The sequence below is a fragment of the Strix uralensis genome, chromosome 2 (genome assembly GCF_047716275.1).
Source record: "Strix uralensis isolate ZFMK-TIS-50842 chromosome 2, bStrUra1, whole genome shotgun sequence".
Classification (NCBI taxonomy): Eukaryota; Metazoa; Chordata; class Aves; order Strigiformes; family Strigidae; genus Strix; species Strix uralensis.
Genome location: NC_133973.1, coordinates 121,742,868 through 121,756,996, shown reverse-complemented (window position 1 = coordinate 121,756,996; position 14,129 = coordinate 121,742,868). Strand labels below are relative to the sequence as shown.

At 37.1% G+C, this 14,129-nt stretch overlaps 1 protein-coding gene across 6 annotated transcripts in view; it reads left to right on the top strand.

Moving 5' to 3' along the window:
* The window catches only part of AASDHPPT (aminoadipate-semialdehyde dehydrogenase-phosphopantetheinyl transferase), a 43,892-nt gene that overhangs the window by 17,172 nt on the left and 12,591 nt on the right, over positions 1-14,129 (top strand). For 5 of the 6 annotated variants that reach the window (XR_012627721.1, XM_074860179.1, XM_074860178.1 and 2 more), the window contains exons 3-5: positions 2,742-2,863; positions 3,345-3,506; positions 10,168-10,245. Coding sequence is in view for 5 of the 6 variants with exons in the window: in XM_074860179.1 (XP_074716280.1) it covers positions 2,742-2,863; positions 3,345-3,506; positions 10,168-10,245 (362 nt within the window). In the remaining variant the exon portion in view is untranslated. Of the gene's footprint in view, positions 1-2,741; positions 2,864-3,344; positions 3,507-10,167; positions 10,246-11,268; positions 11,375-14,129 lie in introns of those variants that run through there. The other variant, XM_074860176.1, reaches the window with a different exon arrangement.

Sequence of the window (14,129 nt, the reverse complement as noted above, 5' to 3'; positions counted from 1 at the left end):
TGATTAGAGGGTTGGGGAACTCGACCTGTGTTGGTGGAGCTGGGTTTGTGGAACCTGAAGAGGAGAAAATTTCTGAGGAGGGGAATCTAATCCCAGTCTACCTGAAAGGTAGCTGTCGAGAAGACATAGGTAGCTGTCTTCATGAGGCTGCTCCGGAACAGAGCAAGAGGCAACAAACTCATGTTGCTTCAGGGGGAATTCTGTCTCAGTAGAACAATTCCTCACCATGAGAACAGTAAAACACTGGAATAAGTTGCCTGGAGAAGAGATGAAAGACTCTGTTGACAGTGCCCTGGGTAACCTAACATAGAGCTCTGTTTTCAACAGATGATTGGACCAGGTGGTCTCCAAAGGTCCTCTCCAACCTAAATTTTTCCATGATTCTGTGAATCTTCCTTTCTCTGATATTGAGGCAATTATGGGGAAATGGACTAGGCAGGCTATGGTACTGCTAGTAATTTGTGGAGAGTAGTCCTGGCTCCTCTAGTCTGATCCATTCCTCAGAGCAAAGCAACTGTACTGTATTAGGAAGGAAATGGGATGGGAGGGCAGTTCAGGAGAAAGCGGTGCCTGAGCTTTTCAGAGGAGGGACATGACAGATGACGAGTGGAGGGGAAAGTACTGTGTAAGTCTGAACATAAGCATCAAGAAGGATAGCTGAACAATTGAAGAAACCTAGGACAAAAAAGGGGTAAGGAGTGAAAAGGCAGTAGCATATGGGTTTGATATACCCTTGGTATGCTAAACAGTTTAATTATCGAGTGTACTCACCACATGCGATAAGGTTTGGATGGTGACAACACAGGAGGCATTATACACCTCTAGGTGCTGAAGGTACTGTATTGTGGATAGTCTTGGATAGCCTTCTCTGGTAGTGTGGATAGCCCTGGGTTTTTGAAAGTGAGAGAACTCTGAAGGTAATGGAAGAGAAAGGGTACACCAGGACATTCTTGAATGTTTTGTAATTTGAATCACCTGAACAGGCTGTTGCCTCATCACTGTTGTTTTAAATACTTGAGAGAAGAAGAGAAAGAAAAAATATGTGGATTATTTGAAGCAGGTGTTAACACAGTTATTTGATCATAAAATGGGCCATATAAACTCAGGGATGACAGGCTATAACCTTTCTTCAATTGGAACAATTTTTTTTTTGTTATTTTTCATTGTGTTAGGGAAGTTGGATTGTCTAAGTAGATGGATATTTCATTGCTTTGGTAATCCATCAGAACATACTTGAAATTGTGGTTGCTTTTATTTTTCAGTATCATCATTTTCTCCAGAGAGGAAAGTTAGTTCTGTCCTTAGATTGTTTTAGATCATTCCATTAGCTGACTACTGCAACTGTCAACAAAATTTCTGTCTTAAGATGTTCTCTTCACTTTAGTCTATAAATGAAATTGAGGGCATCTCTGAAGTGTCGCTGCCATGTCTTGTGTGATGTGTGTGTCAGATTACACTTGGCAATATGATTTGGAAATCGTCAGAAAACCTGAGTGTGTACTTTAAGTGTGACATTAGTTCGTTCAGATCAATTATTACTGCTGCCAATACCTGTTTTTATGTACTGTTTAGATATCTGTGGAAGACAACCACTTTACAGAGAAGGGTTAATATGCTTAACCCTGGCTTAAGATGGGGAACGTTAGTGTAGAGAAGGAAAGTTCCTTGCCCATAGTCACTCACAGAATCAGTGGCAGAGCTAGGCTTAGAATCTGCATCTTCGTTAAATAATTATTTAGTGATGGCTTCTTAAAGGTAGTGTGGTATTGGGAGAGGAGACTGTTTTGGATTAAATAAGTCTAATATTTTCTTTTTAATAAGAACATTGTGTAATTTATGGAAAATTTTGTCTCGATATGTGGAATTGTCTCTATTCAGATATTTATTGTCCATGCAAAAGAAAATAGATTGCTTTCTGCTACTGTCTGTTTAGCCAGCTGTAAGCCCTGTTGGACAGATTGCATGGTATGCTGATTAATGATATAGGCTGTGGGTGATTAGCCAAACATGTAATGAGGTCCATAGCTTCCAGTGTATTATAGAAATGCCATTGATCAATATAACCAAACAGTCTGTAGTGTCTTCTGCAAAATATATTTAGACTAGTGGGGAAAAGTGGTGTAGCCCCTGAAGAGCTGCTGCAGTGCTACACAGCTGTGCTTATTTTTAGAGGCTTACATTTAATCTAAGGATTTTGAAGGTTTGGTGTCTTGGTTTTTTTTCCTTGCTATCTTTCTTACTGTTATTACGGGCATCTCCCTACCTCATTTTTCTTGCAGAATAAATTCAAAAGGCTTAATATGCATGTGATAAATTTGGGAGGTTGTATTTCTACATGTTCTGAAAAAAGTGTTTTGTATCCCAGCATCCAAGGGCAGGAGGCAGAATAGCTTGATGAATTCTGACAAACAGTATGCTGCTTTATAAAATGTTACTAGATCAAGCTGTCAGATGTCAAACACTGTATATGCTAATTCTGTAGCTGAGCACTGGTTAAATATGTTCCTTTTTAGAGAATGCTGAAAATATACAATATGTTTATTTCACATTTTTAATGCAGTAATGCTGGTGTAGGAGTGGAGTTTTCTTCATACTGCATCCTGAACAAGACTATATAAATTCAGATTGTAGAGCAGAGTTGGTTCATATCTTTTTTTCTTAAGAGTTTTTTTCTAGAGCAATAACAACAGGTAATTAATGTTCTACTAAAATGTCTGTAAATATCTCTTTCTAATTTATAGGTAGTAGCTCAATTCCAAATTTCTTTCGCATTATGGAGCGACAGTTTACTGAAACAGAGTGGTGTGTAATCAAGTCTATGAGTAATGAATGGATGCAGCTGGATATGTTTCATCGACACTGGGTAATACTTTTTTTACTATTTAAAGACTGAAGTGCTATAACCTGCACATTCTCTTTTGATATATTTTGTTATTATTTTCATTATGGTAATGTTCATGTGGAGATAATACTTTAATGGGTTTTATATTTTAGTGATTTTTTTTTTTTTTAATGTCAGAATGACTTTGAGAACCATAGTACAGCTGACATTTCTAGAAGGATTTACGACTAGTTTTAAACATATACCCAGAACAAGGTAAAGGGTTCATATCTGTATGTGCCACTTAGTAACTCTGGTTGCACATTCATTATAATGCAGCATTAGGCTAGGTATTAACAACAGTGATAACTTTTTCTCTTGATATTTGCATCAGTCTACCTTCACATTTACAGTAGTGTAAGTCTTAAAGGTATTTGCTCTACAGTGTCTGCTCAGAAGTAATGTTTATAGAACAGTGTGAAAACAGCCAGTATGAATAAAATACATTTATTACATGTTTTAGGCCTTAAAGGAGAGCTTCTTAAAGGCTATTGGAGTTGGAATTGGCTTTAACTTGCAAAGAATTGAATTTAATGTGTCCCCATTGCAACTGGAAGTAGGGAAGGTGTATAAGGAGACAAAAATGCTTCTGGATGGAGATAAAGAAGAAGAGTGGACATTTGAGGTAAGAAATATTCAAATTTATTTTTTCAATAACAATAAACAGTCTCAACACCATAAGGTTGCATTGCACATTTGATTTTTTTAATTGCAGCTTCACACCTTTATTCTGTATAACTACACTGAACATATATCAATCAAAACTTAGGACATAAATCTGCAGCATTTTAAAGTATTTTTGATGATCACAAAACCACCTCAGAGATATATTCATTATAATGGCTTTTTATTTTTTCTGTTCCTGGAGTATGTTTCTTGCACTCCATGAAATTCATCCTAGGGCACGCAGGAAGTTAACTGTAGCATAGTCAGACCTGACTTCTGAACAGTGTCTGAGATTTTAAAGTTTCTTCATCAGTTGGTCTAGAATGGGACTAGTGATTAACTAACCCCATAGTTAGTGTTTATGTTAAATGTTTGAAATGGAGGAGGTGTCTTCAGCTCCTTTGGGTTTCTTACTTCTTGTCCATACAAGCTGGTAGAAACACATGCATTTGTGGGTTTGGAGTTACAGTGTGCTGATTGGCTGCTGCCTGTAGGAATGGAGAAGTGCAAAAAACTTGCTTTTGCTTAACTGGAACATTAGTTGGGGCTCAATCTTCTATCTGAGTGTTGGGTTTTGGGTTTTTGTTTTTTCTTCTTGAAAGTTATTGAGACTTATTAGTAAACATCTGTGCTGTTAGATTTGGTAGGCAATGATCGATAACATCTGCTGTAGTTTAAAGGGTATATAGAGAAAAAACTGATAGGGACGTGGTTTAGTGGTGGACTTGGTAGTGTTAGGTTAACAGTTGGACTTGATGATCTTAAGACTCTTTTTCAACCTAAATGATTCTAGGATTCTATACAATGGTCTCAAATTATTTAATTACCATAAGAAATCAAGCTTTAAAAAAAAATAAATCACAATACCATTTCTCTACACCCCAGAGGCACTTTCATTCAACCACTTAAAATTGTCTGTAAAGGGCACCTTGTTCCAGTCTGCCGTAAGTTTGTGCAGCTGGTATAGAGCTGACTAGCAACTCCAAGAATACATACTTCGCCATTTCACAAAAGTCAAGCGCACTTTTCAGTAAGAGTATTCAGTTTCCAATATGTGTTTACGTTTTGAAAATATCTACGTTGTTGGAGACGACTGTTCCAGTAGAGCATATCTAAATGACAAATTTCTGCTGTATGCTTGTTTTGTGTAGTATACAAGCTGCATGTATGGTACGCATGTATTAAAAAAGAATGAATGTACCAGTAATGTTTAACGTTGTAGTATAAGTTGACTTCTTCACAGTTCATTTCATTCAGTATTTCTGGCCACATTTGGTTTTGGTTTATTTTAAAAGTCTACCCAACTAAATCAGCCTTCTCCATACTCTCTAGGAATTGATTACATCATGAAATTCACTAGTTGGAATTATAGACTGGCAAAAGAAAATCTTAGGAAAGACTGTGACACATTTTGTAATAGAATGCTTTCTGTATTAATGGTAACAGTGTACCATTGTCAAGGAAGCATCTACCTCTTTGGAACTCCTTCTGACTTCTGGAACTCCTGGTTTTGGTCTTTGATGAGATGCATGTGGTTGATTGACTAAAGTAGCCTGAAGATGATGATGTAGATAGCTCCCTGCATTACTTAAATGCTTTATAATTATTTAATTTTTCCTTATTGCTTAGTAATTACTGCTAGAAGCTTAATTTAATTTTTGTCTGAGGAATGTCTCCTCTTCCATGCTCGCCCTCCTGCTTCTCAAGAGTGCAGCCTTATAATAAGGCAGATTGTAGTAATTCAAAGAAAGGATTTATTATCAAGTTACATTTAGATACAAACTCAATTGGTATATAATTTCATTTAAATATCAACATCTATTATGATAAAATTGGAAAAAAAGAAATAATTTTTCAGTTACCAATCCCCAGTCTAAAATTAAGTATCACTTTACTTTTTTTGTCTTCTCCCCAGTTTCTTTTAATTTTGTGCCCATTTTCTTACTTTGAAAAAGCCTTTTTTTGTTTCATTATTTGACCTTGAGCCAAATTCCTGAAACAACTTGTTAACTGAAAACACTGATTTTGAGAAATCTGGAAGAGTCACCCAAGAGAAGTCATTAAGAATCACCTGTAAGACTGCATATTACTGGTACAGTATTTTCCTTGTGTTCCCTCTTGTGCTGTTTGCTTGAGTGAACTTTTTTCTACCAAATAAAAAAATATAACGACCTCACTTCTACTTTTCAGATCTGCCTATATATGATAGGAGATGACTGAAGAGAGCAAGGCTGCTTAAAATCCAATTATGACATATTTTGGTTTGTTCTATTGCAATTTTAAAGATAATCTAATTTACCAAAAATAGAAGACAATGATAAAGGGAATTTTACCCATTTAAAATTACAGAAAATATTCTGAAATCTCCTTCAGAAAGTACTATGTAATGTGAAAAAAGCAACTTAAAAGCATAAAGACTAGAAGAGGATCTGTCGCCTTATACCTGTCATGACAAAAAGGTCAAGAGAAGTACTAGTGAATTAGAGCAAATCGAAGTTGACACTGTTCAGACACCCTGTAACTGTTCACAACAAGAGCAAAACCTGTTCATATCGGACATAGAATTTTTGTGTGAACATTAACAGAAAATCCTTTTCTGTTGTTTCAATGTAAATACCAAATGAACTACCTTGTTGTGTAGTTGACTATTTGCTGTCCCTTTACCAAGGGTTTAGTTTTGTTCAAAGTGTCTTTCCTCTCCTCTCCTTCTCATATATTTTTGAGCTTGGATAGAAGGCAGTAGCTCAGAAACAGCCTTTTGTGTTTGATCTTGATGGATGGGTTTAGCTTTAGGCACTTATTTTCATACAGTACTCTAGAGATTGCTACTCAGATTCCCTTCAACTATTTCGGAAGGAGTAGGAGAAAAAATACAGTAAAACCTCATTTAAAAACATACATTTAATTTTAAGATATGTTAAATGTGTTTTATTCACATAGGCAGTGCACACTTTGCTCATTTTAAAAAGGTGAATTTGTTTAGTGATAATTAAAACTTTACTAACCCAGTAAAGAGTGATACAGTATTTGTATCAGGATGTTAATTTAGGATGGAGTCATTATGATGATGATGATTACTATTGAGTAATTCTGTGTGCTCCATTTACTTCTTTTGAAGAAAATAAACTTACAGAATGAAGTACTAGCTAATTTTAAAAGTGAAAGAAGTTGATCAATAACAATTATGACAAGTTTTATAATTTAAAGAGATAAACATAAGTTTATAATATGTAAATCTATAGCAGATCTGATACGTGGAAAAAAAAAAAACCTAATTACTGATTTGCAAAATGTTAAGTGTATGCATGACTTCCCTTATTAGTCCCAGTTTCGTACAGTTAATCAGGAAAAATGACTGCATAGCACTTACTGGATTTAAGAAGAATCTTAAATGAGACATAACCCACTTCTGTTTTGTCCCTACCTAAATTTTGGATACAACCAGATTATAAATTTATACAACCAATTAGTCCTAAACCTTACCCAGGGATTAAGAATCACCTGGCATCCCTGCTGCTACACAAATAATTGTTTGTCTTTTTCCACAACAAATATTTGGTTGGTTTCTCTATATGCAAACACATTACTTCCAAAATATGAATTTTAAACTGACATTACATGGGTCAATTTGAAACATGTAGTAATCAGTGTTGGTGTGCAACTGTAACGGAGTCTTTCACTCTAGTAAGAGAAGTTAATCCTGTTGTATTGTCAGGAATAAATAGGAATGAAAACTATTACTTCTAAGACTAGCTAATCGACCTGAATTCACACAGCAGTCAGTTCTGCTGGCTGGGAAGGTACAGTTTTCTCATAAGCTGTCTGTTGTTGAGTGAATCCAGGATGATTTGAATCCCAGACACATCATTCTGCTGAGCCTTTGAAATAAGGCCATTATAGGTCTCAGTGTGCCTGTAGCTTGAACACCTCTAACACTTTGATTCTGTTTGGGATCTAATTTGGATCCATTCTGTAATGGATCTAATTTTGATCCATTATATGTTTTATGGTTTATAGAGAGGAATCTTAACAAAACAAAGGTAAAGGAATTCCTCCTTTACCTCATAGGAATTTCTGTATGGTTGTCCTCTTTTTGTTTAGTCATCTATTTCCATTTAAGAAGTTGGATTTAGTTTATAAGCTGATATAGCAACATCTCCAGATGAATAGGGAAGCAAGCTGATTTGCTCTTTTTTTTATGGTTTTCGTGTGTTTCATTAACTCCATACCTTAAGGTTTTTGCTGGCTGCTAGTAGGGGCCAGGGAAGAGCTCCTTCCCTTCTGTTTGTTTTGGATTTACATTTCTGTGAAGCAGCAAAGATAAGATGAAGGGAATGATTTGTAATGTTTTATTGTAAGATGCTGAAAAATCTTTTGTGATCACAGTGGATACATGAAGTGATCCTTTGTGGAGATACGTGGATATGTGAAGATATGTGAAGAGTTGGAAACTTCTGAATTCGTTGTCCATTGGGCAGGGTCTCTGCAGAGGAACAGTCCCTGTTATCTAAAGAGTCACAGCCTATTAAATGCAACTTTGAGCTGACAAAAAATTATTTTATTAACAATATGTAAAAGACTTTATAATATGTTTATAGTTGCACAAACAAGAAGTAACGCATGTTCACAAAAAAAAATTTCTGTGCATTTAGCTTAAAGCTGTAACGCAGTTGTTTGCAGACTTCTGACTACAGATGTAGGCCACTGCTGAATGTGCTGTGCTGTGTCCTCTGTTCTCATCAGACTTTAAGTCTTCAGACATGCAAAAAATGAAAGAAGGGGGAAAATGAAGTGATGAAAAACTGATGTAGTCATTTTTCCATCTAGACAAACACAAAACACTGCTACCTTAGAACTATATAAATTGTTTAGCAACACTTGATCAAACATCTAATTTTCATAATCTTTTTTATTTTTGAGGAAGTTGTAGAAATATGCATGATGTGTACAACTGGTTAGATATCATCAAACTTGAGATAGCATTCTTTATGCTTGACTTATTTTCAGTCTTGCACCCTAGTAAAGGAACAGAAAACCTAGTAAAATACTTCATAGTAAGTACACCTATAGCTCTTTCAGTCATGGGAAATACCACTTTCACTGCAGATTTGTTAGTGTTATGTGCATTAAATATTTCTTCTAATCTAGACAGAATTGAAATAGTAATTTTCTTACTAGTGCTCTTCAGAAAGGTAAAACAACGTGAGCTTGATATTTTGTTTTTAAGTAGGTGAGAGAGACGAAGTTCACTGCTGAATCTGTCAAATAGGCACAATTTTGGTGCTGATGAGATCAAAATGAAAATATAGTCCTACTCCCACACCAGCAGCTATCTGCCAAGACACACATCTTTGCCAGTAAAGTCCCCCAACCTTGTAGTTGTACTGCTGCTACACATGACTAGAGCAGCTGCTGTCTTGGCTGAGTTGGGTTGAGTAGATCTGTGCTGAGCATCTTGGCACTTTTTGTTTTATATACAGAGCTGTTTGGGAATCACAAGAAATGGTATCCTTGCAACTGAAATCTTTGAAAATTCTGTATAGTGGATGAACTGTGGGGAAGCATAATGCAGACTGACAGAATTGTTTTAAAAGACATTTTGCTTAGATTGAAAGGAAGAGAGAAAGGCAACCAACAACATGTCAGGAAATATGACATCATGATGTTTTCTTTATATTATAATATAGTGCAGTTAGAGCACTTCCCAAGGAAGTGGAAATTGGAGCTTCAGTCATACCTCCCAGGAGAATATCCAGACTACTAGTTGATTTTCAGATTAATGATGCTATCTGTTCATTTTTCTAGGTAAAATTCTTGTTATTCTTGATTTCCATTTTACAAAGTTTTTGCAGAAAGTATGTGACAATTTTTGGATAAAGAAACAAAGAAAACATTCCACCCCCTTTATATATACTAAAAAAAAAAAGCCAACAGGATTATGACCTAAATGTTATTCAGAAATAGTATCTAGAAGTGTTTTTTTCTGAAATTAATTGTTTAGGATGAATTCTTAGCCTTTCTAGAGGAAAACACTTTTAAGCAAAACTAATAAGTAGGTAAACAATATTACTAAATATATAGTTATATATCTAAAAATGTTTTTTGGGAAAAATTGATTCGTATTTACAGAGAGCAGTGCTCAGACTGCCATGTCAGAAATCTGAAGTTGTGATCTTACATGCTGTCTGAAGCCAAGAATGAGTGAGCAATTGGTTTAAGTTTACACTTACATTGTTGTTTTTCAGAATACCTCCCAGAAATTCATGGTTCATGTCACTGGGAAACAGATAGCTAAGATGGGTTATGTGTCTTGTGATTTAGAAGTGACTGGTAAAGGAATGTTAAGGTTACAGACTTAAATATAAATATCTACAAATGGGTGAGATGATGGTAACCTATAGTAACCAGTTCAGCCCAGCTAACTTTTTAATGTATCTGCATCCTTGAGCTCACCAACAAAACTGCTAAAAAGGACTATTGCTTTTTGAATGTCATTATTTTAAACTATTTTAAATTATGTTCTGCTATTCTTTTGAACCATATTCTAAACATTTATGTAGTTTTTGCTGGAAACAGAGTAAAGAAAATGCATTTACGTTGCCATTTTTTATCTTTACTAGGAAACCCTGTTAGATGACCATCATCATGTTGCAGTGGCTCTCGGCAAACAGGAGGGATTTGCACAGAAGCATTCTGATGTAAGAAATTATGAAATGTCTTCAGGTCTTGGTAACTAATCCCTTGAATATAAACTTAGTCTGATACTTTAGCGAAAGTGTGTTATCTCAGACATAGGGCCAAGGAGAAAGCTTATCTTAAGCACAGTATCAACCAGAGTGTTACTGAACTGTTACCACTAGTTATGTTGTGCCTATTTCAGGAAAGGTCTGGGAAGGAGAAATGGTTTCAGAGGACAGCAACAGATAATGTCAAATCTGGAATGTATGTGTTACAGCATTCACTGTTTTCATTCAAGAAAAGATTAAGTGATTTTTGTCATAGACTGCTAGTACTCATGTGGGAAGGATGATTTTCACAGAGGGAAATGGAGACAGTGAACCAATCTGGACTGCTAAACTAGTACAGCACCTCACCAAGTTGAATTTAATGGGGGACTGTCAGTGTATGTATCCCAGAGCAGATCCATCTCTCAAACACCATTATGACAAGATAACCTTTGAGACAAGCAACAACAACCAACAGATGGGAAGAACAGCAGTGTTAGTCTTCATTCCATGTGGCCTCTATTGAAAGAAACAACAAAACTACTTAAAAGCTCTTCAGGATTTTCTGTGTAATTTAACAAAGACCTGAGTCATGAAAATAGCAATAAAAGTCAAATCTGAGGTAGACTGGCAAGTTGTAGCCAAAATAGCCAGTCAGCAAAGGGAAGTGTGACAAATTGCCAGGTTGGTCTCTGGTGTTTTAGTTGCTCAAAAGAAAATGGGCTAATTGTTTTCTGTTATTTAAATACAAAGATTCTGATGGGAACTAGAAAAAAATAATTAGTATATGAATGGATAAAAGGATGAAAGTGGTCATGCACACATCTGTCGGGGTCATAAAGTTTGAGTCTGTGCTCATGAATAACACAAAGAGGCAGTACTTTTAACTAGTATTGGTTAGAGTGAAAAAAGTGGTATCAACTACCTTTGAAGATTTACTGTAGTAAATCAGTGTTCAAATATTTTTTAAGAAAATATGTGCATTCTGTTTGGCAGGACATACTTAAGTTCCCAGTGGGGCTGCATATCGTCCTTCCTGCTGAAATACTGATATCAGTGTGAGGTGAAAAGAAGGTGGCCATTATTTCTAAAGACAATTACCTAAGTATTCTACAAAAATCCAGGATTTTTATGTATTGATCTTCACCATCACTGTCACACACCTTAAAATTAATATAGAAAGAATAGACATGGCATCAAGAGTTATGATGAAAAGTCTTTGATTCAAGAAAAGTCTCAAAGGCATACTTGTCCACTGACTAAATTTGTCATGACCTAAATTTCATTAGCTCAATTCACTGAAAAAAGCTCATTTTAAATAGGACAAGTGAGCATTCTTTGATTCTCCAATATGGAAGTGAAAATTTCAGTACCTATTGCATTGTGCCTTTTTCAGGACTCCTTCTAAGAGGATTGTGGAGGAAATGAAAGTGTCCTTCTCCCTTTCTAATAGAACTGTAAAAAAGGATTCTATGTATTGCTAGATGTGTTGAGAAGAAAAGGTGTTCATCTTAGTTTAAAAAAATTGAGTGTGTAGACATTATGCAATTGCTTCAGGATGTCATTGCTTGTTTCTGTTCCCTCTCTGCTATTACAGGAGTAATTCATTATGTCCTGTTTGCAGAACATGTACTTTCAGTGAGCTTGCTTCCCAACCTGATAACAAGTACCTACAATTCACAGGAAATACCAGTTGTTCCTTTAATGTACTATAATTTAGATCGTCTAGTGTCAGGAATCTTAGAAAAAATTCTGCTAGTGACTGCCATATGCTTGAAGAGATAGAGCATTTACCTGCACTCTTAACCTAGATCTAGACAGTTATCTGAGGCAAGTCTCAATGAAAGATGGCTGAGTTTGTAATTCTTTATAATTCCTATGTAGGCTATAAAATATCTTTTTGTCTATCGCTTGCTAAACTTCACAGGAAGTGTGATGAATTCAGTCGGAACACACTTGCCTTCAGACAAGCATGTGCTGAAGTTCAAACTAGGTCTCTTAACAATCTATTTAGCTCTGAGGCTTAGTTCATATTTGGTATGTATCTGTGATGTCACTTTGCATGGCTCTAGGCATGGCTCCTGCAGCTTTACCTCATCTTCAAAATGCCAGATGAACAGGAATATCTCAACACCATGTCACTTGTGTGAGGATATAAAGTGACAGGCAGCTCAATTAACTTTTGCTTTCAGTCTGCATTGAACAACTTTGAGTTTTGCTGTGCTGTTACAACAAACACAAAGCATTTTGTTGTCTCTCCATTTGTTCCTAACAGTAGCTTACTGCTCAAACACTACAGTGGAAAATAGACATTTTTGCTCTTTTACCTATTTATTGACCTATCTTCATTGATGTGACAGGAAGGGATAACAAAATGGGCCTTAGATGAGGTCACCCCCAACACTTGCATGTCATAAAGAAAGTGCCTACAAGGTACCATTATGGACAAATCCCCCAAACCCTTTCCAGGAACTCAACGTGCTGGGGTGCCTCTCTAAAGTGCCTGTACTCAAGTGCACACAGTATGGGGAATAAACATGATGAATCAGAGATCTGTGTACAGTTGCAGGGCTGTGATCTTGTTGGAATCATGGAGACATGATGGGATGGCTCCTATGGCTGGAGTGTTATGATCAAGGGGTACAGGCCCTTTAGAAAGGACAGGCAGGGAAGACGAGGAGAGAGAGTTGCCCTTTATGTGAAAGAGCAGCTGGAGTGCATGGAGCTCTGCCTGGGGATGGATGAGGAGCCAGCTGAGAGTGATGGGTTAGGTTTAAGGAGAGGACAAGTCAAGGTGACGTTATAGTGGGTGTCTGCTATATGCCACTTGACCAGAAGGAACAAGTGGATCATGCCCACTACAGACAGGCAGAAGCAGTCTCCCATTCACAGGCCCTGCTCTTCATGGGGGACTCCAACCACCCCAATATCTGCTGGAGAGACACAGCAGGACATAAGCAATCTAGGAGGCTCCTGGAGTCCATTGACAACAACTTCCTCCTCCAAGTGATAGAGGAGCCAACTAGGAGAGGTGCTCTACTGAACCTCCTACTCACCAACAAGGAGGGGCTTGTCAGGGATGTGAAGGTCAAAGGCGGCCTTGGCTACAATGAACATGAGATGATAGAGTTCAGGATCCTGGAGGCAGGGAAGAGGGCTCACAACCGTGGGCTCAAGGAGAGCCAACTTTGACCTCCTTGAAGATCTGCTTGGAAGAGTCCTGTGGGATAAGGCCTCAGAGGGAAGTGGGGCCCAAGAAAGCTGCTTAATATTCAAGGATCACCTCCCTCAAGCTCAAGAGAATTCCATCCCAATGCATATGAAGTCAGGCAAAAAGGCCAAGAGGCCTGTGTGGATAAACATAGAGCTCCTAACCAAACTCAAACATAAAAAGGATGCATACAGAGAGTGGAAACAAAGGTGAATAACCTGGGAGGAATACAGAACTATTAAGCATCCAGGGACAAAGTTAAGAAAGCCAAAGCCCAGATGGAATCTAATCTGGCCAGGGATGTCCAAGGCAACAAGAAAGGCTTCTATAAGTGCATAGAAGTCAAAGGGAAGACTAGGGAAAATGTAGGCACTTTGCTTGATGAGACAGAGGCCCTGAGTACACAGGACATGGAAGAGGCTGAGGTACTGAATGCCGCCTTTGCCTCAGTCTTTATTAGCAAGACTGACCCTCAGGAATCCCAGGTCCCAGGGGTGAGAGGGGAAGGAGTGAGGAACATTACCCTTGGTGGAAGGGGATCAGATCAGGGAATACTTAAGCAAACTGGATGTACATAAGTTCATGAGCTCTTATGGGATGAAGCTGGCAGATGTCATTACAAGGCAACTCTCAGTAATTTTTGGTT